We start from the raw sequence: 27513 nt of genomic DNA, 5'->3' as shown, positions 1-27513 counted from the left end.
GGGAGCTGTGAGAAAGCGAGGTTTGACAATTTATGCGTGCACTATGTTGGTGGCAGGAGTTAACTGACATGTTGTTCAGCAGCACTTAGACTGAAGTCGCACCACAGTCCCATTTGGTGTCACAGTCTTATCACAATTCTAGCAAGCAAGATAAACCTTGGAAAAGCTGCTCCAGATGACCAGATCAATAGCTGCTGCTTGATCTTTAGTTTTTTTTTTTTTTTCTTCCCTTCTTTTCGTCTTTCTAGTAGATTCATAGCAACTGTAAACTTGATTCACTTTTGTTGTAATACTGACATTTGGCTTTAATACAATTCCGTTCTTTTAATTCTAGCTGGTTCCTATTTTTTTTTACATTTTTTTTTCCTTGAAGTAAAATTAGCAATCGAACGCCACACTCAACTATCACCATTCACCAACACACACAAACACACACAAAAGAAAAACATAAAAAAAAAAAAAACAAAACAAAACAAAACAAGACGCAAGCAATAGCTGAGAAGAACAATTTCAGGCATCCCACTAATCTGATCAAGGATTAAAATAAAAGAAATAGAATGAATGTCACCGGAAGAAACCAAGCTAGCTTGTATGTCTTATGTCAGGTTGTCAAAATGAGTTCAGAAAAGCAAATCAAATGCATATGTGCACAATTTACAACCACCACATCAAAAAAAAAAAACACCATTTCCATATTTTACTAGGCTAAAGTTATTCTTAATAACCTGAGAGACAGTAGACACAAGAAGATTAGACAAACGTGATAACTTATAATGGTAATGGTCTAGCAAATTCACAGCCAAAGTATAGTCGATGGGGCTTGCAAGAATGAGTTACATACAAAACCCTTGCCAGAAACAAGAAAAAGAAAGAAAAAAAGAACATAATGATGCGCATGGATATATGATATATTTGGTATAAAGATACACCAAGGAGACAACCAATTTTTTTTTAAGTTGCTTTGATGTCCTTGTTTACACTGAATTTTGAGAAATCAGAATGTTAGTTTCTTGCTCTGTTTGGTTCCCTTCACGAGTATAAGAATGGGGAATTTCTAGCCGCTGCTGTTGTGTGAACACTTTCCCAATCAATTCATTAGCCAATGGGACATTTACTCCCAGTGACCAACCTTCTATTATTTGTCATGTCCTTCTGCTTCCTTCACGCCTTCCACATTTACTGGCATTGAGGAATTTGGGTCTACAGTAACTAGTTGAATCGCTGGATTTCTTCCCCTTTTTCTTGGGGCCGGTTTGGCAGCATTTGTACTCACCTGTAGGATTTAGAGCTTTCAGTTAGAGCAGAGGAAAAAAGGGATAATGAACCCCAGCAAGCACATAAGTAGCTATTAGGGGTCAGAGGTACCTTAAAGCAAAAATTCTGAAAGTTTGTCAAATAGGAGCCGAGAGAGATCCCGGCCATATAATAATTAGTAAGAACACCATTAGAGAGCAGGAAGCAAAGTACTTGATAGCAAAAATTAAGTTAATTTATCAGATACCACAAAATTTTAAGCTTCTTAAGATATAAGGTGGAGTTTGAAAAGATTAATGAAGCGTACCAATATGTTCCCAATTTCAGTTAAGGGTTTCTTTCTTGCTCCAAAGTTCTCTTTCGGTTCAGCAGGCTTCTGAACTAGTGCACTCTGAAGTAGCATTGCACCTTCAGAAGCCTCTGTGTTACTCTTCACCGTTTCACTGCTGTTTGAACTATTCAGAACGCCATTAGCAATCTCTGATAGTGGCGAGTCACTCGACTTGATCGGGACTGCTATCCTATTGCTGCACTTAGACGCTGCGCAGCCACATGAGGCCCCACAGCTCCCACCCTTGGATCGACATTTGCATTTCATTGTCTTGCACAAAGAACTCTTAGTGCATGAGCAGCAAACTGGAGATGCAGCTTTAGTTGTTTCAACTGTGGAATTTTCTGATGCAGAAGGACTAATGTCCTCCGCCGACTTGTAAGTACTACTCCCAACAGATGCAGTATGCTGATTCCTAACGTCCTGATTAGCAGACAACATAACTGAGAGGCTTAGAACAACTCATAAAGCAAATCATATAGTACTCCATAAATGCAACTAGTTCATTCCTCATGCCACTACAAGATTCAGGTTCCAATGGAAGATGAGGAGTTAAAGTTCAAATTATATAAGCATGGCCCAAATCCAACTCCACTAACCTTAGGCTTCGCATAATCAAGCTCTGCCTTGTTCAACCTTAATTTTTCAACCATGCTACTGAGGCCGACTACTTGAGCCTTCAGGTCTGTTATATCTAAATCGTTCTCGAAGCTGTCAACCTCTTTCTCTTGGCATGAGCACCTTAACACGGAAAGAGGGACAATGACACAAGTCAGAATGCATATGCATAGAATGGTCCTATACTCCTATTAAGAACAAGTTTACAACATTGCAGGAACAAAGTTTATTGAATAGCTTCTCACCTCGACTTTTCTTGTTGCAGTGCCTCTACTTCATCTTGAAGCTTTGCAGCCTCCTCAGCCATCCTAAACATACCCAACCGGGAGATGTTTTTAATTAGCAAGAAACCTTGAGCAGAAAAATTAAAATGAACTCCTACATTCATGCATAAAAGTTCATTGGCACACTAGTTTACATTTAAGGTCTTCAAACACATAAAAATTTTAACAATAATAAACAAGCATCTCATATTTCAAAAAACTTAATTGAATAATGCATTCTTGAACATAGAATCAAAACCCTAGCATTTTTGGACCCATTGATTACAGTTCCCTGCTATATAAATATGGCACTGAAGTTCTTTTAGCGTAGAAAATCTGAAAGAGTCACCTGCTGAAACATTCTTCCTAACTTTCTGCTTTAGTTTTTGCATCTAAAAGATATTTATAGTTGTAGGACTCTTGTTAGACCCACTGTGTCTAGTCTCCCTAAAAGCATATAAGTTAAATTTGGAAGTAAAAGTCAGGAAGATTTTCCAAAAGCAGCGATGACATCTAGTGCCCATAAGTTTCTTCACATCCATGGACATTATGTTTTGATGATTAATTGCAATAAAAAATGATAAAGTTTTCAAGAAAACAGTTTGGTGTTAACCATGCTAGTCAGCAGGTATTTTGGTTTTAGATGCTAGTCACAAATCACAACTACAGAGGAAGGACACAGCCCCATCCAAAGTATCAAATCGACACAGTCCTCTTCAACCTTAAGTCAATTTTAACACTAACTGAGCCAGATCCCTAAAACATGGCTCCATTTATTTTTCCCTCAAAACAATTCCAGATATTATAATTTATGTTTTTTTAATTACATGAAACCCAGACTGATTCAAGCCAAGAACTAAACTACTAAACCCTCAAGAGAATTGCATAGCTGAAGAGATGAGAAAATTATTAATAGATAAATTTGGAGAAACAGCAATGTGACTCACTCTTCTATTTGACGTTCATATACACCACAAAGCTCATTCAACTGCTCTGTGACTTCAGCCTCATGGTCAATTTCCTGCACCAGCTGTTTGAAGTGGTTTGTACACCAAAAAATTAAATCCTAAACTAAAATCAATGGAAGAATGTAACTCTGTAAAGAAAGGGGGCAGGTGAAATTGACACCCAAATTTTTGCAAAAATATATAAGATTACAATAAGAATGCTCTTGCCTCTTTTAAATTTATAATAGATTTCAAGTCAATACCTCGGCGAATGACGAGGAACTCATTTTTGCTATGCTACTAATAACTAATATAATACTTGTACTTGATTTCTATTAATCTATCTGAGCCCAGAACAGTAAGATTTTGTCTAATATTGAAATCCAATGACACATAGATAAGTTGTTTCTAATTCCACTAGAAATACAAAGAAAATGCAAGTCATGAACCAAAAAAAGAAAATTACACAAAAATATAATAGTGCATCAATTTACCCATACGCATTACACTATTGGTGAGTGTAAGCAACAACACAATAAAACATGCACACAAATATCAACCACAGTTCAGTTATGAAGTACCTCAGTTGCTGCATTATTCCCATTTTTGCCACCTACATTTGTTTGGCCAGAAAAGAGGGATTAACATCAACTATTATGTAAGCAACAGAGAAATGTAAGCCAACTCTAAGTTATCAGGATGAAAAGGCCAACTCAACAAGTAGATTCTGACCTCTTTTTAGCAACAGAGCCTTGCGAGATTCTAAGAGCCGTCTCAGCTGTTTAGTAGCCAAAGATGCTTCTTCAGTCTTTCGATGTAAAACCTGATGCAGAAGGCCTAAATATAAGAGTTGTTCTGTAGATGAATCTCAGATACAAAAACAGTTCCTCCAGTAACATTATCTATAGCATCTCAATATTAAAGGAAACATATACTCACCGTCTTCAGTCTTTGATTGGAGGCCAATAGCTTTTGCATCTCATGTTTATTCCTCCTACTCTCTTTCTTGAGCTGTTGGAGCATAACGAAATCCAGAAAAGAATAATGAAAATATTCATACTTCAATTGGTCAAGGCTTTTCCAGATAATTGAAGTTAAAAAGAAGTATAGCGTAAACTGGCCAAGGCTTTTCCAGATAATACCTAACTAATAGCTTAAATTTTATGTTAAAATGAAGCTATCCTACAAAAGTCTGCTGCATATCTCAACTTGATCTGTATGCAACATTTGAGCTTTATAAACTCCCAGTATATGCTAAGTTGCTTACATGCCAAGGTGAATTGTGCAATAGAGCAAGAGAGCTCTGTTGCATCACCTCTTATTCCAAATATATAGGCCCACTGATGACAATAGATAACAGGCATTGTCTTCAGTGCGATATGCCTCTCAATATTAGAATGAGTTGAATTCATGGATAAAACAAGCATGCGAATGCCTTTCCAAATTAAGCTATATGAATGTGGATACATAAGTTTTTCAGGAACAAAGTATGGTAATGCTGATTCATAGCTTTGTATGTCAATATGGACACAATGAAGATAGGTTTATAGGTCTTTTCTTACTCCCATTTATACAATGCTACTGATTCAAGATGTCTGAACCATAGTTTATATTGTTCTTTTGGATAAAATATATTATTGGAGTACACTCAAATAGCATGTAAAAGGAAATTGTAAACCGCATATACCTGAAGAACTTCCTTGTCCAGCAAAGCTTTGTGCAATCTGAACTGCACAGATTCTAGTTTCATCTTACATTGCATTTGAACCTAAACATCACAAATTTTGTTAACATTGGAAGCACAAAACTTAACAAGCAGCATTAATTAGACAACTGTCACCTTCTGAGCCTTCAATCTCTGAATCTCAAACTGGAAAGGCTTTGCAGACTCGTCCCCTCTTCTTCTTTGGGTTGAGAGTTGAGATTGAGCATCTAGCTTCCTCGTCAACACCGCCACCTGCAAAAACCACAAATTCAATATTAGACATAGAACATCCAATATTCTATCATCAAAAAATCCCTCACAACATCACAAAACCCACCTGATCTTCGAGGAAAGTCAACTTCTGAAGGTAATTTTCTCTGAGCTTCTGAGCACTGTTGTCAACACCACTAGTAGATGAAGCATTTGCAAGCTTGCATCTCAGCTCCTCAACCTCCTTCTGCTAAATTCCACCACAGAAATTAAGAAACTTTCACAATTAACCAAAACCAAAACCAATTTCTTTGTTTTCTAAATTCAATCCCACACAGATATAGACTCAGATAATCAAAATCAGAAAAGCTCTTCAACTTTCCCCAATCCAACTCTTCTACTACATTTCTCACAGTCTAAAACACGAATCAAACTTAAACCGTACCAGATCAAGCTCATCCAGTACGAAATCAGCTCAATTTCCCCCCAATTTTTCACACAAACCAATCAGATTCTCCAAATCGAAATGAAAATCAAAAAAGAAAAGATCGAAAGAGTGACCTGGAAGGCTTGGTTTTGAATTTCGAGTTCGCGAACTCGCTTCTCTGTATCTTCGGCGGCGGCGGAGGCGGCGGGGGAAGCGTCGGCGGTCTGCTTGGAGCGGCGGTTGCCCCTCTTCATGTTTTGGAGTGGGAAATTGGAGCGATTAGTGAGAAATGGGGGAGATTTGAAACCCTAATCGGGTGGGTGAAGGAGGTAACGGACCGGATCTGAGAAGGTTTGGAGTGAAGAAAAGAGTGAGGCTTTGGATTCGTTTACATAGAGAGACAGAGAGGGAAGCAGGTCTGATTCAATTTCGCCACGTCACTCAATATGAACGTTGACGAAACATTTCAAACTCAAATTTCGAATTCTTAAAAAAAAAATTAAACTTCTATTTTTGTCCCTCGACACCAAATTCCTCTTTACTTTGTGGTGTTATCTCTGTTCATTTTAACGAAATGTCATATTCTCTCATGAACAAGTTTTAGGTGAACGTTAAGTCGGCTTACGAATAAGTTACGGCTCATGTCTTTAGTTATAGTTCATGGTTCATATCTTTCGTGACATTGTTTTTAGGGAAATAGTTGTAAATTTTCTCACTTCTCACTAACTTACTTCTCACTAATTTTTCGTGACAGAAACTTGGTTGGTGATGTGAATCCAAGCACAATACTAGGATTTTCCATTGAGAAAGGTACTTTTGGGGATGTATCAAGTGTCACTAAATATGTACAATATGCACACTATTACAGTACTGCACGAAAATAGTAAAGCAATTGTCTATTTGTTTAATGACTCGTAGCCCTAAGAATGGTGTGGCATTTTCTTGACCAGTTCATTTTCTTCTCCAGCCAGTAGCTACTTTATGCCACAAGAAGCTGGCTGCTTCAATAGAAAATCCATGTCACAAGCAACATGTGAAACACTGCTGGTAAATATCTCTAGTTGCCAGAGGTTATATATGGGATAGACAACTCCATCACACATTTCAATATTGAGTAGCTTGGAGCAAGCAACTCGTTGAGTGTTGTGTTGATAAAAGTCTTTCGGACATGCCTCAGGTGCCATTACCTTTCACCTGAGACCACTACTGCAATTCAAATGAAAGATATTTTCCATAACAGTCAGTAGTGCAGGCTTTGCAGCATAAGGTTCAAAATTTCTAATTTGGTTAAAAGTCTCGTTCATAGAAGAAATCAACCATTTAAGCCAAGTAAATCTCATTCCCATATCTGTTTTCTAAAAGCGGAATCAGCAAATGATGTTATAACAAATTAACAACCCGCCATAATTCATAGCAACACATAGTCGATGAAACATCCATGCCATAGCAGGCACTCTGAAAGAGTCGTATCAAGCTCAACTAAAAAAAAAAAACAACCGAATGAAAAAAAGAAAATTTTGGGCATAGAAATTGCTGAACTCAAGCTATAGCCAGGAACCAAAAGATAACTTGCAGCCACATTCACCACATCAGTAGCATCTCCACTACAACAATAAAGATTAAGCCAACACTTCAAGCCTTGTTCATCACCAATGAATCTGAAAAACCAGATTCAAGATCTGTAATCTCAGCAATGACTTCTGGCATCTGCTTTAATAGCCGCTCCTGTTCAGATGGTTTCTTTAGTAGCTCTCTCTGGTCAAGATATTCATATAGCGTTTAACACAAACAGGTTAAGGTTCACCATCATTTTTTCGGACATAAAAAAGAAACCAGCTATTTTTGCATAAAAATGATGCATCAAAAACCAAACCAGATATTTCAAAATAATAATAAAAATAAAAAAAATGAAATATTTGAAAACTGGCATTGCAAAATTCATATATTGACTTGAAGAAATGGGGATAAGATAATGCAACTACAGTTTAAACCAAGCATTTCCACACTTTCCTAGTTTGTTGGTAAACCAACTCTCCAGAGAGGTAGGTTTGAGGGATTCGATTACCAAATTATCAAGCTTATTATAACCATATTCCCCTTAATAGAAGTGCAAAGATAAAAAAAAATATCTTGGACTGAATGAAACACTGGCAAAAGTAGCTAGCAATACAGTTCTGGTGATCATTAATAAAAATCAAAATCAATTAGCACTCAGAATGATGAAAAAAAAAAAATGAATTCATAAATACTATGGAAGGATATTCTGTTCTCCATCCTTTCTCATTTGCCCGATCAACCCAATTCTGCAATCTCACCAACTGCTTTTCAATCCACTGAAAGCAATATATCCAAAAAACACAGAACGGATCAGCAAAGGTGAAGGGCAATACATTAAAGATGAACTATGTTGGCAAGATATTCCAAAGAAGTAAGCAAAATATATGTGAAATACACAAAAAGCTAATATCAATTAGAAATACCTACATGCTTAGTTATGTCCTGATGTAGTTCTCTTGCCTTCTTTTCGAGCTCAACCTATTACACAATGAACTCAAGTCAAGGTCAGGATAAATAACTATGTATATATGGTATTTTGTCCTAAGTTGGACGTCACTCAGGTCAAGGTCTTAACACAGTCCCACATTGACAAATGACTGTTCTTTTTTTTTATCTCTTTTTTTTTCACAGAACAAGCTGGGAAGAGAAATCATCATGGTAAACAATTACAAATAATCTCCCAAAACCCAAAAAAGTAAAACTAAATATGAGAGAAAAAAAAACTGAAATGATGCTTACTTGTATATTCAAACCAATAAGATCTGTAAGAGAAACTGAAACTTACAACAGTAGGTTTCTTTAGACGGCCATTTGCCATGTTTTGGCACAAATCTTCACACTCTTCCTGCAAGAAGCAAGGTGGAATCCCATCAATGGATCAATTATTTTATTGCCAAAGCAGCATGACGATCTTTATGTTTCACTAAATGATAAGATATATAAAACCGAAGTAATGTGAGTACAGCTGATAAGAACAAGACAATTTGGGAATATTATGAATTATTAACTGTCTCTCAATTTTGAGCATGTTATATATACAGATGCAAGAGGCAAGTTGGTGAGAAATAGTAGATGAAAAATTGCAAATATTGTGCAATAAAGACCACATACATGTCCATGTATGCATAATCACTTGCCAAATGTTTCTTAAGGTTAACCCTTACTCGAGATAAGAGCTCTAAGAATATCATATCAAGAACCAAATATCTAAAATGCTGAGGCTTATAAAGTTACATTCCCAGCTATCTATGGAGATGGAGATAATCTAGACATTAACATCAATAGGTTCAGCTTTGAAATGTGGAAAAGTGAAGACTTCCAACACATCAATTACCTGACTGAAGTCTGAATCTGAAAGCAGAGAAAGGGGAATATCTTTTACAAAATAGGAAACTTGCAGTAGAATTTTATTGCCCTCACCATTGGTTGCTAAGATTTCCTTTATGCCTGCAAGGAAATATAACAAAGCAAACCAAAACTCTTAGTGAACTTAAAAGCCAATGGAGGTATCAAGGTTATATCTCCTTTACTGAAGATCAGTCTTCTTATGATAATCCCATTGGGGTATATCCACTCAAAGACGGTTTTTGGCTAATATATTCAACCACAGATACATCACTAACTTTGCATATCAAAGCATCCAAACGACAAGGTTGACATTTTTTCAATTTGACATTAGTAACAAAACACATCGCCTGATATCAATACCTTTAACTTGTGAAAGTTGGTGAGTACTTCTCTGTAGGTAGTCTAGGGGATCATTTTTCACTCTTACAAAACTCCCCAGTATCTTGCTTTCCGAATGGTCAGGCTCCTTCAGTAACTTCTCCAATAAGCTCTTCTTTATGTAAACAAGCTTCATATTCTCAGGAACAATAGCTGCGAAACAGCTCTTTTGGAATCTATGACTCGCTTTCTGTTCATCAGATTCTATGGTTGTATCAGAGCTCACTTTTCTCTTCTTGTGGTCATGTGCAGTACCTTTGTTCTTATCTAACAATTTGATTTCATCTTCATCCTCGCTTTCGCTATCCTGTGTTACGTTCTCAGCAAGATGTTCCCATAGAAGACCATATATCTTTTGTAAGAGTACAGATTTTGTTCTGAAAATGGATTGCAGACTTTGATCACATAGAGCTTTTCTCTTGTTTTTGGTGTCATAAAGCTCATTATCTCTGATGTAGTCGTAGATAATTTTATCCAAATCAAGCTGAGATAACTTTTCGGTTGTATCCTTCCCAATGGATTTTAGGAACTTGATGAGAGGTTCAGAACCCCATCCTATAAACACCAGCCGCTTAGATGCCTTCCTCATTGTCATTGGCTTTGGAATTTCTGTAACACCAGTGCCACTAGTGTCGCTATCTGACATTAAGTCCTTACTTTCATCACTGTCACTAATAATTACTGGCGAAACTCTGGAACTTTGATTTTCTCTCTTCTTCAAATCGGCATTTGCTGAATAAACATCACCTGAAGTCAATCCTTCTTTTTCCTTGACAATCTCCCAATATTCTTTAAATAGCCATTCATCTTGATCCTCCAAGTCTATTTTCTCCTGAAATTAAAAAAACATAAACCACAAAAGGAACATAAATTAGAAAATATACATGCTATAGAATCAGAAATTAGGATAACGCGTGCTACCATAACTACGATGTATAATACAACAACGAGACCAAGTCTGAAGCAAAATAGATGCCTCATTCACTTAGAACTAAAAAAGAGTTCAATGATTTAGAATTCATAACCTGTATGACGTAGAACAACTCCAAATTGTAAGATCTATTCTTTTTATGAAAACATATATGTATTAGATTTCAATATTGGTAAGGAAATCCCAGGAAATTAATCTCCAATGAAGGAAAATTAAAGTTCGGATCCATTGAAAATAATTACCTTGATTTACAAAGAGGTGAAATATATGGGATGCAGAGAAGATATTACAAGGTCTCTCCTGCTCGCCTAGAACTTCCCGATGAGAGAAGAGTTAAAAACCCTTTCAAATTGCATTTGCAAATCACAGAGATTTTCGATAGATAGGTTATTCTTTATATATCCTTATCCAGCTTCACTTCCATCTGTGGTACATGCCGTATAACTGATTACAGCGTGTACATCTGTATCTGAGGTCACTGTATGTTTCTAGTACACTCTGTATTATCGTAATTATCATTATTTATCAAAATGTGAGTTTGAATAGCCACAGCCCGAGTGTGAATATTACAGGTTTGCTGTCCGTTTCTCCTTGTTTCACATATTAATGAATTCCAATATCTGTGTTCCGTTTCGACAGTAACAGCAAGATTCAATAACTTTTGTTACTTTATTAGTCAAGTTAATATCAAAGGGAACTCTAACCAAACCATAACAATGACCCCTAGAGTTACTAGTATTAAGTTTTCTGGCCTAAAGGTAATACTCAAAAAGTGTGCATCTCAGTGGGAACCGGTACTACACCAGTGAAAGAGATATCTTAAACAATACAACCATCTATATAAGTAGTGATCTAACCCAAACAAGACTTCACTTATGTGGAAATTTCAGAATCAATAAACAATGAAGAAAATTACTGATCAAGTGAGCATGAAGTCACTGCTCTGCGGCATAAGTAAAAAAAAAAACATCTATATAAATTGATAAGTAGGATAATTTTACTTACTGAGTTTTGTTCTGCTAGCAGAATCCGTTTTACACAGCTCTTGCACAAGCCATTCTTCCCACTTAGTAGTGAGAGTTCAGAAGCATCCACACAATCTCTACATAACGCATGTGGACAACAAAGGCAATAAAACATTGAAGTACCAGAGCATACTACACAAGAATGCCTACCTGAAAATCAAATATCAACGTGTCTTAAATTGCTGTGCTTTTATTCATAAATGTACTGCAACCATGAAAATAAAACCTATATTCCTGCAGAGTTTATCCATGCACCAATGCTTCAACAGAAAATTTGCAATTGACAATAGTGAGTTTCTCTAACACCTTCAAGTGACTATCTTTTCCAAGTGTTAGGAACACTGGCCATGAGCTATATCAACCAAATGATAAGAAGTCACTTAAGAACTCCAACCAAATAGCAGATTTTAAGTGATATGTATCTTACTGGTAATATATCAACCAAATGATAAGAAGTCACTTAAGAACTCCAGCTAAATAGCAGATTTTAAGTGATATGTATCTTACTGGTAATAGACAAGAACAGGCAAAAGATCGAGTAAAATTGTTAATTCAATTCACAAAGAACTTCCCAAGGGCAAGAATATATGAATTTCAATATCGATTTTTGGCGTGTAATGTAGAACAGTCAGAAGCCTCATTTATGTGAATTTTTGGAATATTAAACAAATGGTGAGTCAACATAAGTACTGATCCTCAGTGAGTTAAGTTTCTTACTGCAAGTCCAGCGCTTTCCAGAGTGCATGGAGTTTTTCTTTTTTCCCACGCATCCTGGATGATACACTTTTAAGCAACCCCTGATATAAGTAAATGTGTTAATAAGCATTAAAAACAACACAGAAAATACAACTAATGGTGCATGATCGTCATAAAAGAACGAAATACTATAGGTTGAAAAACAACAAAAGATACATTAGTGGCAATGAAGCTTCTATTAAAATATGATGCAGTGTTATATGGTGCATTTATTCAAGTCAGATAATGTTATAATACAGAGATTGTTAAGCATTTTAGTTTTGGAAACACAAAGCACTGATATGGTAGAATATTCATAGCATGAACAAATGGATCAATGCCATCTGAATACTTTGATCTATAGTTTGGAGCATAATTCAACCCAAAGATATATGAATCTATACAAATCACTTATCTAAGATTCCTTCGAAAACAAGGCATCTCTAGGACTTGGGCCTGCCCTAGTTGGGCCAGGCTGGGCCTTTTGGCCCAAGTGGGGGTTCATGTATTTTTACTTTCTTTTGTTCTTGTCAGAGAGTCAGAGAGAAAGGAGTTCATCGACTCTGTTCAATCTTGTACTAAAACTTACATGGACGGCCAAAACTAGCTCAAGCAATTCATTCCACAAATAATGTCATCTTTATAGACCCAAATTGAGGAAAAGGAAAAGGAACTCACTGGTGGTCGCAGATCATAAGATTTCCACCATCATAGCAGCAAAAGCACCAGTCCTCTTCCTTTTCTTCCTCCTCCACACTCTTCTTCTTCATGATCCCTTCTCTTCTTCTATCTATACCCTAAAACCCACAGATACCCAAATCAACTGATCAGTTAACTTTTTACCACAAGATCAAACCCAAAACTTACACAAAAACAATCAAAATTACTTTCTGGATGAATATTAGTGTTACCTCCAAACCATGCAGATGCAGTGCAAAGCAAGGCTAGCTCTCTTGCAAGAAGACACCTCAAACTTCTACAACTTCAAACATGCAAGAACAAGAACAGAGAGAAGACGGTAAAAATCCTATACTCAAAAGTGTTTATCCTCAGAAAGAAGATCTCTTTCTGCCAAATAAGGATTTGGGATTTATATCAGGGGTAGAACACTAATTTCAACTACCCCAAAATTCATACTAACTGCAATTCTTACCCTTACCCTTAATCAGAGGTCCAAGATATGACATTCCTCTCACTTTTCCCAACTCTATCTTCACCAGTACTACTGTTCCAACTCTGAACTCTCTAAAGTCTAAACCTTCTGAATGTCTGTTTCGATTACAGCACTAAATGGGGTAGTAAGCCACTGTTTGTTTTGGTGGTTTCCAATGTAACACCTTTGTTTGCAGCAATTGGAGTAAGCCATGTTGGCACTTATTATAATTTGAACTCTGACTGACTCTATTATTCATCGAAAAAAAACTCTGACTGACTCTACTGTCAAATCAACTTCTTTCACCTGTCATATCGTTTGCTGTAAACGGGGGCTGGGAAACGTACTTGGTCGCAGCCATCATGATTACTTTTAACCACAGCAAGTAACTATGCAATAAAGAAAGAAAGAAAACCCAACAAACACGCATATATGTATTGGGAATTACATCCACTCAAGGCTGTTCTTCTTAAAAAACAAAAATAATATAACAAAAAAAAAAAAAAAAATTAGTCATATTACTCATATACATACTTGTTACAAATAACTTGCTTTCAGTTAGACAGTGGTGGCTTGGGGTCGCCTAGGAAGGAACTGAGAATACAGCGTAACGATTGTGTAGTCTCTTATATGTATTATGGTTGTTGAGTAAGAATCGAATTCTTTTCCAAATAGACCATAGTCACCGTACAAGTGTATGGTAGATATTCATGTGGACAGCACTCACTACGGGGAGATAAATTATTGACATAGTATACCAAGAATTTTCCTTTCTATAATTGTTGCATAACATTTTAACGTATCACTAATGAATAATGGTACTTTAATGTGCCTACAAACATTTTTGCCTAAAATATTTAGCATTAATAGATTATTAATACTAAATATTTAGGCCATCAAAATTCGGAGCGGATTCTACGCATCAAAATCCACTTGCATTATTAATGAACAAGTCATCAAATCTCTGTACGAGAAGATATAACGAAGACTAGAGACCTTAAATTCATTTATTTCATATTTATTTTTAGGTACTGAAATTTACACTCCAATTTTTATAAACCACGGATTATTTTTTATTCCAAAAATACCCTTCATTGTTCAACGTTTATTTAGTTCTCAAATTGTGTGAATGCCACCAGCCTCGATGGCTGTCCACCGACCCACCGGAGCTCCTCCACAATACAGGAATAACGTCGATTAAATCCGCAGTGAATCCAAAGGAGGGAAATTAGGTATTCATCATTGGGTTGCCCAATGAGTAAAATTTAGGGTGATGTCGTTATTCGTTAAGAATATGTTTCTGGGATTTGGTAGTAGAGAATTCGAAGCCAGGTAAGAATCATGCACAAGAGGAGGCAAGATCACGTAGAATTTTGATGTTTTTGGTTGGTCCATACTTCATACTCCATGTAGAATTGCATCTTGTCTTTATTTTTTCACAAGTGGCTTTCTGTGATGTTCTTGAATTTCATTCATCTTTGGGCAATAGTGGTGCTTATCAAGATTATTAGATAATGAATGAGACCTGACTAGCTTCAAATCTGTGTTGTGTTCATGCTTAATGGATTTGTGGTGGTTAATTGTTATTGGAAATTTGCAACTAAATGATCATTTATTAGGTTTTCTCATTCAAATGTTCTCTATTGTTCATAGAGAGACTCCTAACTGGATTCGAGTTCATGGTCTCTACAAGAACTATGAGGAACTTCTGGATGGAGTGTTGTAGTTTTAATCGCCTTCTTCAGCTCACTCATTCTATTGGTTGTGGTTTGACTAGTTTGATCAGCTTTAATGAATCAATGTCTTGGGAGGATGAAGAAATGCGGGGAATTGCTAATAAGTTTCATTGGAAATTTGGAATGTCAAATCATGAAGATTTTGAGTAAGAAGTCTAGGCTGTGAAGGTTAGTGGGGGTTTGCTTCATGGGTATTTGAATATCTTGAGAGTTCGGTCATTAAAACGGACTGAAGAAGAGATATGGAGAGAGGAAGATGATGATACAGAATGAGGAGACCCTTTTTGTGAATCGTATCGAGTGGCAAGGAAAATATAAGCACAAAATAGGGGTAATATGGGAACTTCAATGAATGAAAGAGAAAATAGGAGTGTGGTTTGCAAAAAGTGGAGTGTAAATTTCAGCTCCCTTTTTTTTTATCCGATCAAATTAAGCTCTAATAATAAGAATACATCTTCTTCGATCTCGAATCCTCACCACTTGTGTTGAGTGTTGGAAACACTTAGGACTATTTTTTTGGGTTTCAATTTTCAATTTTATTAACAGTATTAATGTATATACATGATAGTGTGGCGTTGATGACCGAATCAAAATATTGCATATTAGTTTCTCGGTTCACTTGCACCTTGGTGTGTAGAGAATTTTTGACCAAAACTTAATTTTCGTTAATACTAAAAGGGTCACTGTTACCATTAGTAGAGTTTGGTTGATACTAACACAACAATCGTCAAATGATTTGAAAAGAAATCAAACATTAACCGTTACTGATATGTTGTCTTGTGATGAAGATTTGGTTTTTTTTTTTTTCTTTCTTTCTTGTGTACACTAAACTCGGAGTTGGTTGGTCTTGCAAGAGTCAAGATAAATTTGTGTGATTGAGGTTTTCATTCTTCTCTCTTTGATGAACACCACCTTTGGAGTTGGTATGACATGTTGATGTCGGGTGACTCGTGTGACAATAGTGTGCCTTTTTGTTATGACTTTGTCTCATGAGGTCTAGATTTGATTTTCGCTTCCTTCTCTATAGTCAGGTCGGTTCGTTCCGGTAACTTTGGCCATGGTGGTTCGCTTTCTTGCCATGGGATATGTGAGCCTAATCCAAAAAATTAAAAACAACAACATTGCGACTACGATGTGGTTTGGCTTTGAAAGATGATGATGACTCGATTAGAGGACGATAGAGTTGTACGATGACGGTGAGACTCCATTTTAGCTTCAACAATGTATGTAGTCTACTAGCAACAACTTATTGTTGGAAAATGTGTCTTTTGGATGATGTGGTCGTTTTTGTGCAGAGTGAGTGATGGAAAACCGTGACCTGCGAGGTTCTCACTCGCCGATCGACGTCTTCAAGTACCGCCATCCTCAACCGTCGCCGATCGCGCCGCAGACAGCAGAGGTTGACGGAAGCTACGGCTCCAAAGGCCAGGTCTCAATCTCTTTCTCTCTCTCCTTGGTTCATCAATTTATATCTACTTAATGAATTGTCATTAAAATCGTAATTTTTGTCAATCTGCGTTGGTTCTTATTAACAATTGGTGCAAGGTGATTAGTCTTTGTGTGATTTTACTTAGGTGAACTTGGATGAGATTTTTGGATCTGCAAGATGCAAACTTGAGCTAGTTTAGGGTACTTGCACTAGAACTGATATGGTTAGATTCAACACCTTGAGCTTAACACTACGACAATATTCCACATTTCCTTGAGATTTCAGCTGCTGCTATGGTCAGTGAAAAGTGACAGTCCATTAAGAGCTTTTCGAGTTTTGAAATGAATGTACGAGAAGCAACAGTAGTACTTTACCACTAGTTTCGCTACCATTTTATGAAGAGTATACTTAGAAATAGATGCTACAATCAGTAAAAGAACAATCAAGCAGACAATGTTTTTACTCACTGCCTCTAGAGGGAATATGATACTAACAAACTACATTGCGACATTTGGAATTCATTCAACTTTCTATGATGCTATGGACCCTATGGTTAGTGAAAATGATGGTCCATTAGAGACTTATTTGGACTTGCTAAGTATGTACAGATCTTAGGTTTTAGCAGTTTTATGTTAGCATCAAGGAAGAGGTACGTACTTACAAATAAGTGCCAAGTGTTTCCATTGGACCTCTTCATCTTTTGCATTTTGTTTTTTCTAGTGTTCTTAAACTCCTCTGCTTCTTAAGCTTACTGAACAGTAATGTTTGCTTGGTTATACATTAGCACAAGTCAGAAAATGATGTTACTTGCTGTAACAAAGATCATAATATACCAGTTGTAGTATTACAATTCCTCCTGATATCTGATTATGCCGTGTTTAGTCAAGTTGCAATGGTTTTGACAAGTGAAATGAATGCATGATATTGAGCATAAACTTTCGAGAAGACTGGTAGAGGGTAGTTACAACTTACAAATAGGTGGTTAAAGTTTGCGATTGGTTTGGAAAAGGACAAGGTTTAAGCTAGAGACTTGTACCAATCAAGTTTAGGTTGTAATCGTTTTCTTGTGCACATTCATCATTTCAGTATGTGTTCGAACTCTATATGCTAAGTGCCGAATATTTAATTTTTGGTATTAGAAATGTGAACAAGGACTCGGTTGTTGGGTTTATTGCACCAAGTTAGATCATATGAGGCACTACTATAAGCCTTGTCTTCCTGTCACTGCCCCTCGTAGTCTATTGTCATACTTGAGCTATTTCCCGTTCTTTTATATGAATGTTGCAGTACTACGATTCATTGTATGTAACTTGTTTTTATCACTTGTTCTTATGTAAAGTTACATTGCTTGCTGTTGAAAATAATAGCAAATCGCTCTTTGATGGTGAAATCTTGGCTAACTTTAATTTTATTGCAGCTTGTACATGGAAAAGAAAATCTGCATCCAACTTTCCCCGCTAATAACAAATCTGAGGTTAGCAATCGGATAAGCGCTAATTTGCTGCCAAATTTTGACATATGCAACTACTGAAACTGTTATTGTTTCCCAAGCACAGTTGTGCAAGTCTACAAGCAGCTCAGGATTATACACTCAGCCCAAAGTCCCACTTTGCCCTTCACGTCATGGCATCAGCTGTTACAAAAGCAACAGCATTGACCTCATCGCCAAAGCCAAGTAAGACCAGCGAGACCCCAAATAATGTCATCAGCTGCAAGGACTGGTCACCCGAAGATGATGGCATTACGGTTATCTTGTCTCCAACCGAAATACCTTCATCGAAGGAAGACATGGATGCATCCAGCACTGCTTTGCCGAGTGTTGTCTATGGCCTTACCGCAAGAAGGAGATTGCCACTGTTTGCTGAAATTTGCCCAGAGTAGTATATCAGCTATATGTAGTTATGTACCAACAGACTAGAGAACCTCTAATTCCGCCTAAAGTGTATACTGTGCATTCGTCCTATTAGATTTGGGTCATAGACTTGATTACATATTTCAGACAGAAGTGTAATGTACATTGGTCTTGCTGCTCGTATTCTAGTGTGTTGTTTGGGATTACGTCAAGGAAAAATTGTTGCGAACTATATTTTTAGAGGCTTTGTTGATATATGCTCTGTTCTGGTGTATAGTATCTAGACGGTATAACATACGATGGTAGTTGGTAAGTTAAAAGGACAATGAGTTATGGTGTATAAACTCTCTAGTTGCAATTTGTGTTTGATCAATTCTATCTGTAGCAATGTACTCTCTTATTGAGCTCGAACACGGTTGCACCCATCAATCCATTATACAAAACTATATCAAAGAAGACCAACACAACTGCCTAAAATGGATCACAGTGGAGCTGCTGGAAGAACAGCAACGAGCCCATTGCAACAAAGTAGCACTGCGTAAATACTTATTACACCATAAATAGGATAAGTAGATCAATCTCTCAAAATTAATTAGACTCAAACTAGCATCCGGTTCCACCAAAGGAGCAGTCAGCAATGTTAACTTTCTTCACAAACAATCATCAGCCTCATTTCAGCACAAGTTCTGTCATAGAATAGTATCGGCCTTTAGGTCAGCGCAGTGTCATTAACATGTTAAGGACAGAAAGAATGAGCTAGATACTTTTCTTTTTTTTTAAGAAGAAAATGAAAATTACAACGAAAAGCCCTTAGGGCAGCCAGTTTGAGAAGAATCTAAGGGTAACTGCCAACCCAAATCTTCGGGCACTGAAGAGCATGACCCATATTTGCTAGAGCATTCGCTATGAAATTTGCTTCACGAAAGATATGGGTGAAGGAGATATTGTCAATCCAATGAGCAAGATGTAAGATATCACGGAGAATTGGCTTGATCTTCCAGGGAGCGTTGCTGGGATCCTAAAGACTATTGATCAATGTTTTAAAAAACGCGCCTTGGGCGCACCTTGAGGCTTAAAAGGCGCGAGCGCATGAAAAATTCATTGTGTTTTGCTGGTTAGGCGTAGAGGCGCCGAAGGTGCAAAAATCCCTTCCAGAGGCGTCAAAAGCGGACGCTCTAAAAAAAATGAAGAACGCCAAATCCAAAACCAAGATACAGAGAGAAAGAGAGCAGAGACAGATTCAAACCTGGTGAGGTAGATGAGTGAGCCCCTTGGCTAAATCAAACTGAAAGCAAGAACTTAATATGCAGAAACTTATAGAGACCAGGGAAGAGAATAAGACTAATTTACTCCTTCTCTATCTTTGCTACTCTTCAAGAATAACCATATTGAATACTAGGATATCAATCTCTAGCCCTTCTGTGTTATCAGAATGGAGGATATGGATTCTGATAAGTATACTATATCAATAGAACTAGGAGTCTAGGATCCTTACAGAAGTAGGACTGCAAGCAAGGGAGATAAACTTGACGAAAAGAAAAACAGATATAGAGATTAAGCCTATCAAATCAACTAAAAAAGAGGGATAGAGATCAATTTGATTTAGCTTAATTATTAGTTAATATATTTATTTGCCCTTATTTTATTTTCACTAATAAATATATTTTTTTTCATATATCGTAAGGCTTACACCTCGCTAAGGCTCTCCTGGCATTGCCTCGACTACGCCTTAGTCTTTTAAAACATTGTTATTGATCACCAACAACGAGTCCCCTAGCACATTCTTGTGGTTGAATCACGTGGCAGCTAAAAGACCGTCTTTAAGGGCAAGACACTCTAAAACAGGAACATTCGAAGAGTATAGACGCCATGCACCAGCCACGAGAGGATTACCATCGGAGATTCTTAAAATATAACCAGCAACAGCATACACATCCAACATTGAGCCATCAAAGTTGAGTTTAACCCAGTTCGGAGTAGGCATAATCCATTTGACGCAAACAACCTCTTCAGAAGGAGCAGAGGATCCGGGAATGTTGATCTCTCAGTAAGTAGAACCCACCGAAGCAGCAGCAGCTATCACTGATGAATGGCTAAATTGGTCAGATTGGAAAATAACATGGTTTCGGGATATCCAAATCTGCCAGCAAACCAACAAGCAGTTCTCTACATCAGTACTTGAAGCATTCTTAAATAAAAAGTCCAACCAATCTCCCACAGAATGGTGAGCTGTAGGAGACGACAAATTACTGCAATTTGCCTAAACAGCAGCGCTGCAAGAACAATTAGCAAACAAATGGTCAATAGATTCTATTTCAGAACCACACAGAGCACAAACATTATCAATTCCATTCATAAACCGAGCTGGATAAGCTCTAGTTTTAAGTGTTCCTCTAAGAAGCAATAACCAACTGAATATTTTCACTTTAGGAGGAATTTTCAGATTCCAAACTCTATTCAAAAGATCTGCTTTTGAATACTTAGGTAGCTTACTTTGCATCCACGCGTAGCTGATTTAACATAAAAAACTCCATTTGAGGCAGGGCCCCAAACAAATTCATCTTCAAACGCTACTAGAAGTTAGGACTTATGTGACGAAATGGTTTCGTCTCTTAAGAGTGAAATTTCGTTGCATAAATACTTATGAGACAAACATTTTCATCGCTTAATAGTCGTCGTATAGGTATCAAAGCGACGAAAATACATATTTTGTCGCTTATGTTCCCCTTAAGCGATGAATTCCGTTTCGTCGCTAAACTACTTAAGAGACGAAATGCTTCGTCGTTTTAATGTTTACAATATATTTTTTTAAAAATAATTAATTAAATTTGATGTTTATCTATTAAACATGAAATTAAAAATATTTTTTAAACCATTTTAGTTTCTTTTTTTTTTTCCATTTTCTTTTTGTAGTTTTTTTTTATCTGTTGAAACATCACCACGCGCCACTCACCACGCGCCACCCACCACAAAACCCACCACCGACCTCCACCCACCAAAACAACCACTGTCGGCGCACAATAACATTCACAATTCTCTTCACAACTCCCAATTTCATTCACCCCTCTTACATTTCTAATTCAGCCCCACCTCCTCCCTCCTACGCCGCCACGTACCACCACATCGTGAACCGAAACCGAAACCAAGCTCGACCCACTCTAAAACCACATACACCCATATAAATTTACACTAAATACATAGATTCAATATGAGGAAATAAACTCGGATTCGTACATTACCTTGCTCGTCGACGACGTCAAGGGAGTAGAGAGCGATTTGGTTTGACTCTAGGAGGCGGCGACGTCGAGGTGAAGGAGTTGGACATAGTGGGGGTTGGGTTTGGGTACGATTCAGAGAGGGAAGAAGCCGGATCTGGTGGAGAGAAAGAGAGTGAGGGTTGGGTGATGGTGAGGGAAAAAAAGAGAAGAGGTGGTGGAGGGTTGGGTTTGATTGATCTGAGGAAGAAGAATTGATGAGGAGAGAACGAGGAAGTAGGAACAGATGGAAGAAGATGAAGTGGGAGAAGTGGGAGAGAGAGTTTATAAAAAGATAAAATGAGGCTTTGAAATTTTCAAAATATTTGGTTTGAAAATTTCTCAAATTTTGGCGGAACAGGTTTGACCGCCTAAATATTTGGACCTATAGCGTTTGGTAGCTAACGTCGCCTAAGTAGAAAATCACTAATTATATTTTTTTTAAATTAAAACATTAATTACATCATAAATGTACATCACTTAAATCTCTCAAATTTTTATAGAGATTATTAGCCTTGATACCATCTATTATGAATGGAATTAATGAAATATGAATTGAATGTTGACTTTGAAAAATTAACTTAATCAGTCTTAAATATCTATATACATTAATGGAATGGAGTTAATATTTATACTATTAAAATGTTTTTTATTTATAATTAAGGTAAATGGAAGCAACACATTCTTTTAATATTCATCGTGCTTTTGAAATTTTAAAAATTTATTCAAGATGAGTGAATGAACTTTCGTGAAAAAATATTTGTTTTACTAATTTGTATGTGGACTAAATTAACCGCTTTTATCGGGGCATAAACGATACCGGAAATACGTGATCTTTTAACCTTAGTCGTATTTCACTATACCAATCACATCTTATTTCATAAGAATTTTGAAAATTTAGCTTTCTTTGTATAGTTGGTTCACACATATGTACACTTCCACATAACATACGAAACAAGTTATACCACTATAGTAGACACGTTGTGATTCCAATAAATAAAAGAAAAATTTTTAAAAATATCGTCAAATAAGATGTGATCAGTATAGTAAAATACAGTTATGGTAGAAAATTCACATATTTTCGATAATATTTGGGTCTCGACAAACGCACTCAACCCTAAAGCAACGTCACGTATCATACGAAAAAGCTATTATTTATCCCTCTGTGGCCTAGTTTTGTTGATTCTTCCACACACACATTCTCACATGAATGAGATGTAACCACTTATATAAAAGTTTTAGGACATTTACCACTCGACCATAGGACTCCCCATAGAGAAGCATAAGCCTAAATAAGGTTGACCGTTTTTATCGGGACCTAAATGTTACCAAAAATACATGATTTTTTACATCTAGCCGTATTTAGCTATACCGATCATATCATATTTCACAATATTTTTGAAAATTTTGCTTCCTTTGTATAGTCGGTTTACAAAGATGTACACTTATATATAACATATTAAAAATTAACTTAATTAGTCTTAAATATCCATCTACATCTGTTTTGAAAAATTAACTTAAATATGAATTGAAAATTAACTTTGAAATATGATTTTTTTTTATATATATAATTAAGTTAAATGGAAGCAACACGTTCTTTTAATATTTATCGTGCTTCTAAAATTTTAAAAATTTATACAAGATGAGTTAATGAACTTTCGTGAAAAAATGTTTGTCAGGACCTACCCCGGATTTCCCCTTGAAATCCGGAATAAACCATGCGGGACCCACCTCAAGGGAAATTCTACCAAAATTTTGGCATAACTTCCCTTGAAAATGAGTAACCCTACCTGGAAGAAAAATCACCAAAACCCAAACACTTCTAAAACAATTCAATCCACATCTTTTGGAGCTATCCGCTCCCCCAAATAAACATCCACCACGTCAACCAACATAATAAATCAAAATAATTTCATGAATTTAATCTCTCATATAACATGTCAAATAAACCTTTTTCAACACTAATAGGTGGAGTCACAAGCTCTTAACTCACAACATTAACAACAACAACACTTAAAACATCCCAAGGTTATCAGAGCAACTACTAGGAAAGAAGAAAATACATAGGTAGGTTAACTAGTAACCTATGAGAGAAAATTGGATGAGGTGGGAAATATGACTCGCCTCCTACCCTCGCCGAACAGAACTCTGCAGACTGGGCATTTAAAACGAAAGGCCCAGAGGAAAGCATTTAAAATGTTAGAGTGAGTGGACAAAATAAATAATAAAAATACGGACTTAAAGATAGAGCATTGAAATCAATTTAACGCTTTTCCCATATTTTCCATTGAGAAAATATTTATTTTATGCATGCCATTCTTGGAAATCTTTCCGAAAATAATTATAGACAAAACTAATGAACCAATCCCATTGGTGCCCAATAAATCAATAAAAATAGGGAAGATGTTTCACCATAACAATGATGCCTCCCAAGCTATAATAGCGTCCCACGCTAAGCGCTCTACTCACATATGATGAGAACTGCTAATAAGACTATAATAGCGACTCACATATGATGAGGACCGCTAATAAGGTTAGCTAGCAATAATCTATATATCAACCCTTTTATGGTGAAGTACAATATTAAAATACAAAGATCCACACTTCCCCAAATAAATTATAATAAACTCATAGCGCACAGTACAGTTCCCAACTGTACATGGAAATAATATAAAACACTTGACACGTCCCGTGTCAACTAAAATTAGCAAGAGAGTTCCGAAAAAAATAAGTGGAACTCGATAATCCAACAAAATATTATATCTCCAAATGCCTTTGAAATTAAATAACTTTAGCGCATGCATGATATTAAAATCAAAGGTCCACTCACAGTGCTCGGCTATGCTTGCCGACGGCCCGAGGCTTCCTCCAAATGATCCTCCTCACGTCCTGAACAATAAATATTCATTAAGCCTTCAAACCAGGACAAAACTTTAATAAAATTTCCGAAATAAAAAGGAAGCCTATAATTTCATTTCTCTTGCCCAACTTCTCCACTTTTTATCTAATAAGGCTCACATTACTCCGCACTTACCGAAAGCCATAATTTAACCCTTTTAGACTTTAAAACCTGCTAAACCAACTGCCGGATTTCTATTCGATTAACCGCCTAAATCCTTAATCATAGATAAATCCTAAACCTTATCAAATCTCCTCCAAAAATTCCAAACTATACTTCATTAAACTCCTCTCATTAAAACAAACCCAAAAAGCATGAAAAACGGCCCCTAAGGGGCGGCGGCGGCGGCGGCCGGCAGCCGTTTTTCGGCGACCTCCAATGCTTCTCAAATTTTCACAGAATATTCCTCTCATCATGCTCAACAACATTCATAACTAGCACTTAGTCCATTTCTAAGGCTAACTAGGGCAAACGAATCAAAACTTCCTTAAATCCCTAAAAACTTCAATTATACATTTCTCCATAACAACAACGAAAAAGACTAATTTATTTTGAGGGAATACTCACCTTGATGAGGGCTACAAGATGAGCCAAAGATTTCGACCTATGATGGCCGGAGGTGGGATTTCCGGCAAAAAGTTTTCCTGCGTCTCCAGCGAGTTTTCTCCTCTTCCGGCGGGCTAACGGCTCGGGGGCTAGGCCGGGGAGAGAGATGAGGTGATGGGGGTCAAAACTGGGGTGGGCTGGCAGCTGGTGGCTGGCCGGACGGTGGCAGACCACGCTGGAAAAATCCAGCAGAAAAGAGGGCTCGGGGAGACTCACGGGAGAAAGAGAGAGAAGGAAGAGGAGAAGAGAGAAAATGGGAAAGGGGGGGGGGGGGGGGGGGGGTCGTTGGGCTGCTCCACAGTTTGGCCCAGCAATAAAACCCAACTGAAAATTACACCCACTTAAATTTTTTTACCACATTTTTACCATCTCAAAAATTACTCTTTTAAATCATAACTTTTTCATGCTAACTCCGATTTTAACACATAGCATGTCTACGAACTTATAATAACGTCCTCTAAGACTTTTATGAAGAAAGTTTTCCCAAATTCCAAACGCAAGAAAAAGTCAACTCTAGGGTCCTTAAGTGATAAACGGTTACTTAACACGGTAAAAGACCAAAATAATACCAAAGTAAATAACCGTAAAATAACTTAAAAACTGGGGTGTGACAATGTTTACTTTTGTCTGTGGACTACATTAAGTGGTATGTAGAAAATCCCTAATATTTAATAAATTTCTAATTTTTATATAATTATGAAAAAAATTCGTCGCTTAAGTCAAACCATTTCGTCTCTTTAGTGAGAACTTAAGAGACAAAACCAGTTTTCGTCTCTTAAGTTCCCACTTAAGAGAGGAATCTAGTTTTGTCTCATAAGTGCTCACTTAAGAGACGAAAATCACTTAAGATGCGAAAATGTTTTTCATCTCTTAAGCCTTTTTTCCTAGTGGTGAAAGTCCGCAATGGGAATATTAATAGAGGAAATAACATTAACAATAGGTCTATCAAGACAAGAAATCAAATTGGGGATGTTCCAACAACCATTCTCAATAAAATCAGCCATTGTAGCATCAACATCAATCATATTTTTGACAGAATCATCTAACAGATTAATCAATAGAAAATCTAGACCTAGTTAAAAATCCAAAACTTAATATTCTTACCATTCCCAAGGATCCACCTCATACTAGAGATAATAATGTCTCTACGTCTAAAATTCCTTTCCAAGCATAAGAATGGTTGGCTTTCTTTTTTAGTTAAAAAAAGGATTGTTTTCTTAAATACTTCTGGGTGACAATTTTTGTCCACTAGTTTTCTATATTAGTCAGAACGAGCCAAGTTTGGCTAAGGCAACATTATTGTAAAAAGAAATTGGTATTAAATCAGGCCCCCCCCCCCCCCCCAACGGAAAAAGATCTCATCTCTTTTTCCATAGCCTTAGAAATCTTAGAAGGGCACTTAAAGCATGAAAAAACATGATTAGATGATTAGGAATAGCAGAGGCATTAGACTTAAATAAAATGGCCTTGCCAGCTCTAGAAAGCGTCGAGCTTTTATAACCACTAAGCCTTTTAGAAATCTGAATTAGCAATTCTCTAACATTTTGGGGTCTTTCCAAAAAACAATATTGTGAATACCAAAATATCTACCAATGATAGTTTTATGCTTAATGCCAAGTATATTGTAAATGAGCTAGAAATTGGGTCTAGGTAATCTTACCTCTATTACCAATCACATATTTTGGTCCTCTAGTATGAGAATATACTCGTATAAATTAATACCCTTTGGAGTAAAAAGTATTATTTAGTCGAGATTTATTAAATGATTGAGATTAATTTTACACTAATTTCTTATTTCTAGACTGATAAAAAATATCACTTAATCAAGATTATTTACTTTATCAAATATTTAATTCTCAATTTTCTACTGTACTTCTGTACATATGACTAATTCATAATGTTTTTCGAAAAAAAAAAAAAACTAATACATAATGAAGCTGCTGGAGAAAAGCAGCAGTGCTTAAATTCCTTTTACACATAAATAGGTTAATGTATAGAATTTATATATCATTCCTTTTTCATTGGGGATTTGGGACCTTCCAAATACGAATTTTATAATTCGCGGGGTTTTGGTCAACGTAAAAAAGACCCAAAGTCTTTGTTACCGTTACGAGCAAATCTTATCTTCCAGTATTTGAATTTACGTAGATGACCCTGCTTATTCATTCCCACGTGACCCAAACTATGGGCATTTTGGGAAGTTCGGATGTGAAACCAAAATTCACAGCCTGTACCTCCGCCCTGAGGCGCGTGACTGAGTGTCTTTATATACCCCCACACCCCTGAAACCAGTCAGTTCTCTTTACTTACTTTCCCAATTCTCTCTCTCTTTTGCTCTGTTCTTCCTTCTCTGTG

At 36.6% G+C, this 27513-nt stretch overlaps 2 protein-coding genes across 2 annotated transcripts; both read right to left on the bottom strand.

Moving 5' to 3' along the window:
* Nucleotides 1-1135: 1135 nt before the first annotated feature.
* On the bottom strand, nucleotides 1136-6009 carry LOC101311769. Its single transcript, XM_004301325.1, has 12 exons — nucleotides 5890-6009; nucleotides 5456-5578; nucleotides 5254-5370; nucleotides 5101-5181; nucleotides 4353-4424; nucleotides 4146-4236; nucleotides 3995-4026; nucleotides 3414-3496; nucleotides 2449-2511; nucleotides 2185-2326; nucleotides 1562-2008; nucleotides 1136-1273 (listed from the first exon to the last, which is right to left on the bottom strand). Exons 1-12 carry the CDS (start codon nucleotides 6007-6009, stop codon nucleotides 1136-1138), a joined length of 1509 nt encoding a protein of 502 aa, XP_004301373.1.
* A 1303-nt stretch (nucleotides 6010-7312) lies between these two features.
* On the bottom strand, nucleotides 7313-13333 carry LOC101295625 (uncharacterized protein At5g08430-like). Its single transcript, XM_004299684.1, has 10 exons — nucleotides 13141-13333; nucleotides 12908-13026; nucleotides 12212-12291; nucleotides 11475-11644; nucleotides 9521-10370; nucleotides 9147-9259; nucleotides 8598-8657; nucleotides 8240-8290; nucleotides 8018-8088; nucleotides 7313-7532 (listed from the first exon to the last, which is right to left on the bottom strand). The coding sequence occupies exons 2-10, from the start codon at nucleotides 12997-12999 to the stop codon at nucleotides 7388-7390; spliced, it is 1632 nt and encodes a 543-aa protein (XP_004299732.1). The 5' UTR covers nucleotides 13000-13026; nucleotides 13141-13333; the 3' UTR covers nucleotides 7313-7387.
* Nucleotides 13334-27513: the final 14180 nt, after the last annotated feature.

Source organism: Fragaria vesca, linkage group LG5, assembly GCF_000184155.1.
Source record: "Fragaria vesca subsp. vesca linkage group LG5, FraVesHawaii_1.0, whole genome shotgun sequence".
Lineage (NCBI taxonomy): Eukaryota > Viridiplantae > Streptophyta > Magnoliopsida > Rosales > Rosaceae > Fragaria > Fragaria vesca.
The sequence above is the reverse complement of the archived record's forward strand: the minus strand, read 5'-3'. Positions and strand labels throughout refer to the sequence as shown.

Bases quoted from the DNA above. Each gene is read 5' to 3' on its own strand.
- LOC101295625 (XM_004299684.1), bottom strand. From the start codon at position 12,999: ATGAAGAAGAAGAGTGTGGAGGAGGAAGAAAAGGAAGAGGACTGGTGC. The intron at 11,645-12,211 runs GTAAGAAACTTA...TTTGATTTTCAG, and splicing joins TGGAAAGCGCTGGACTTGCA to GTAGGCATTCTTGTGTAGTA. The intron at 9,260-9,520 runs GTATTGATATCA...ATTTCCTTGCAG, and splicing joins CCAACTTTCACAAGTTAAAG to GCATAAAGGAAATCTTAGCA.
- LOC101311769 (XM_004301325.1), bottom strand. From the start codon at position 6,009: ATGAAGAGGGGCAACCGCCGCTCCAAGCAGACCGCCGACGCTTCCCCC. The intron at 4,237-4,352 runs GTGAGTATATGT...CTTCTGCATCAG, and splicing joins CCAATCAAAGACTGAAGACG to GTTTTACATCGAAAGACTGA. The intron at 2,009-2,184 runs GTTAGTGGAGTT...TCTGCTAATCAG, and splicing joins TTGATTATGCGAAGCCTAAG to GACGTTAGGAATCAGCATAC.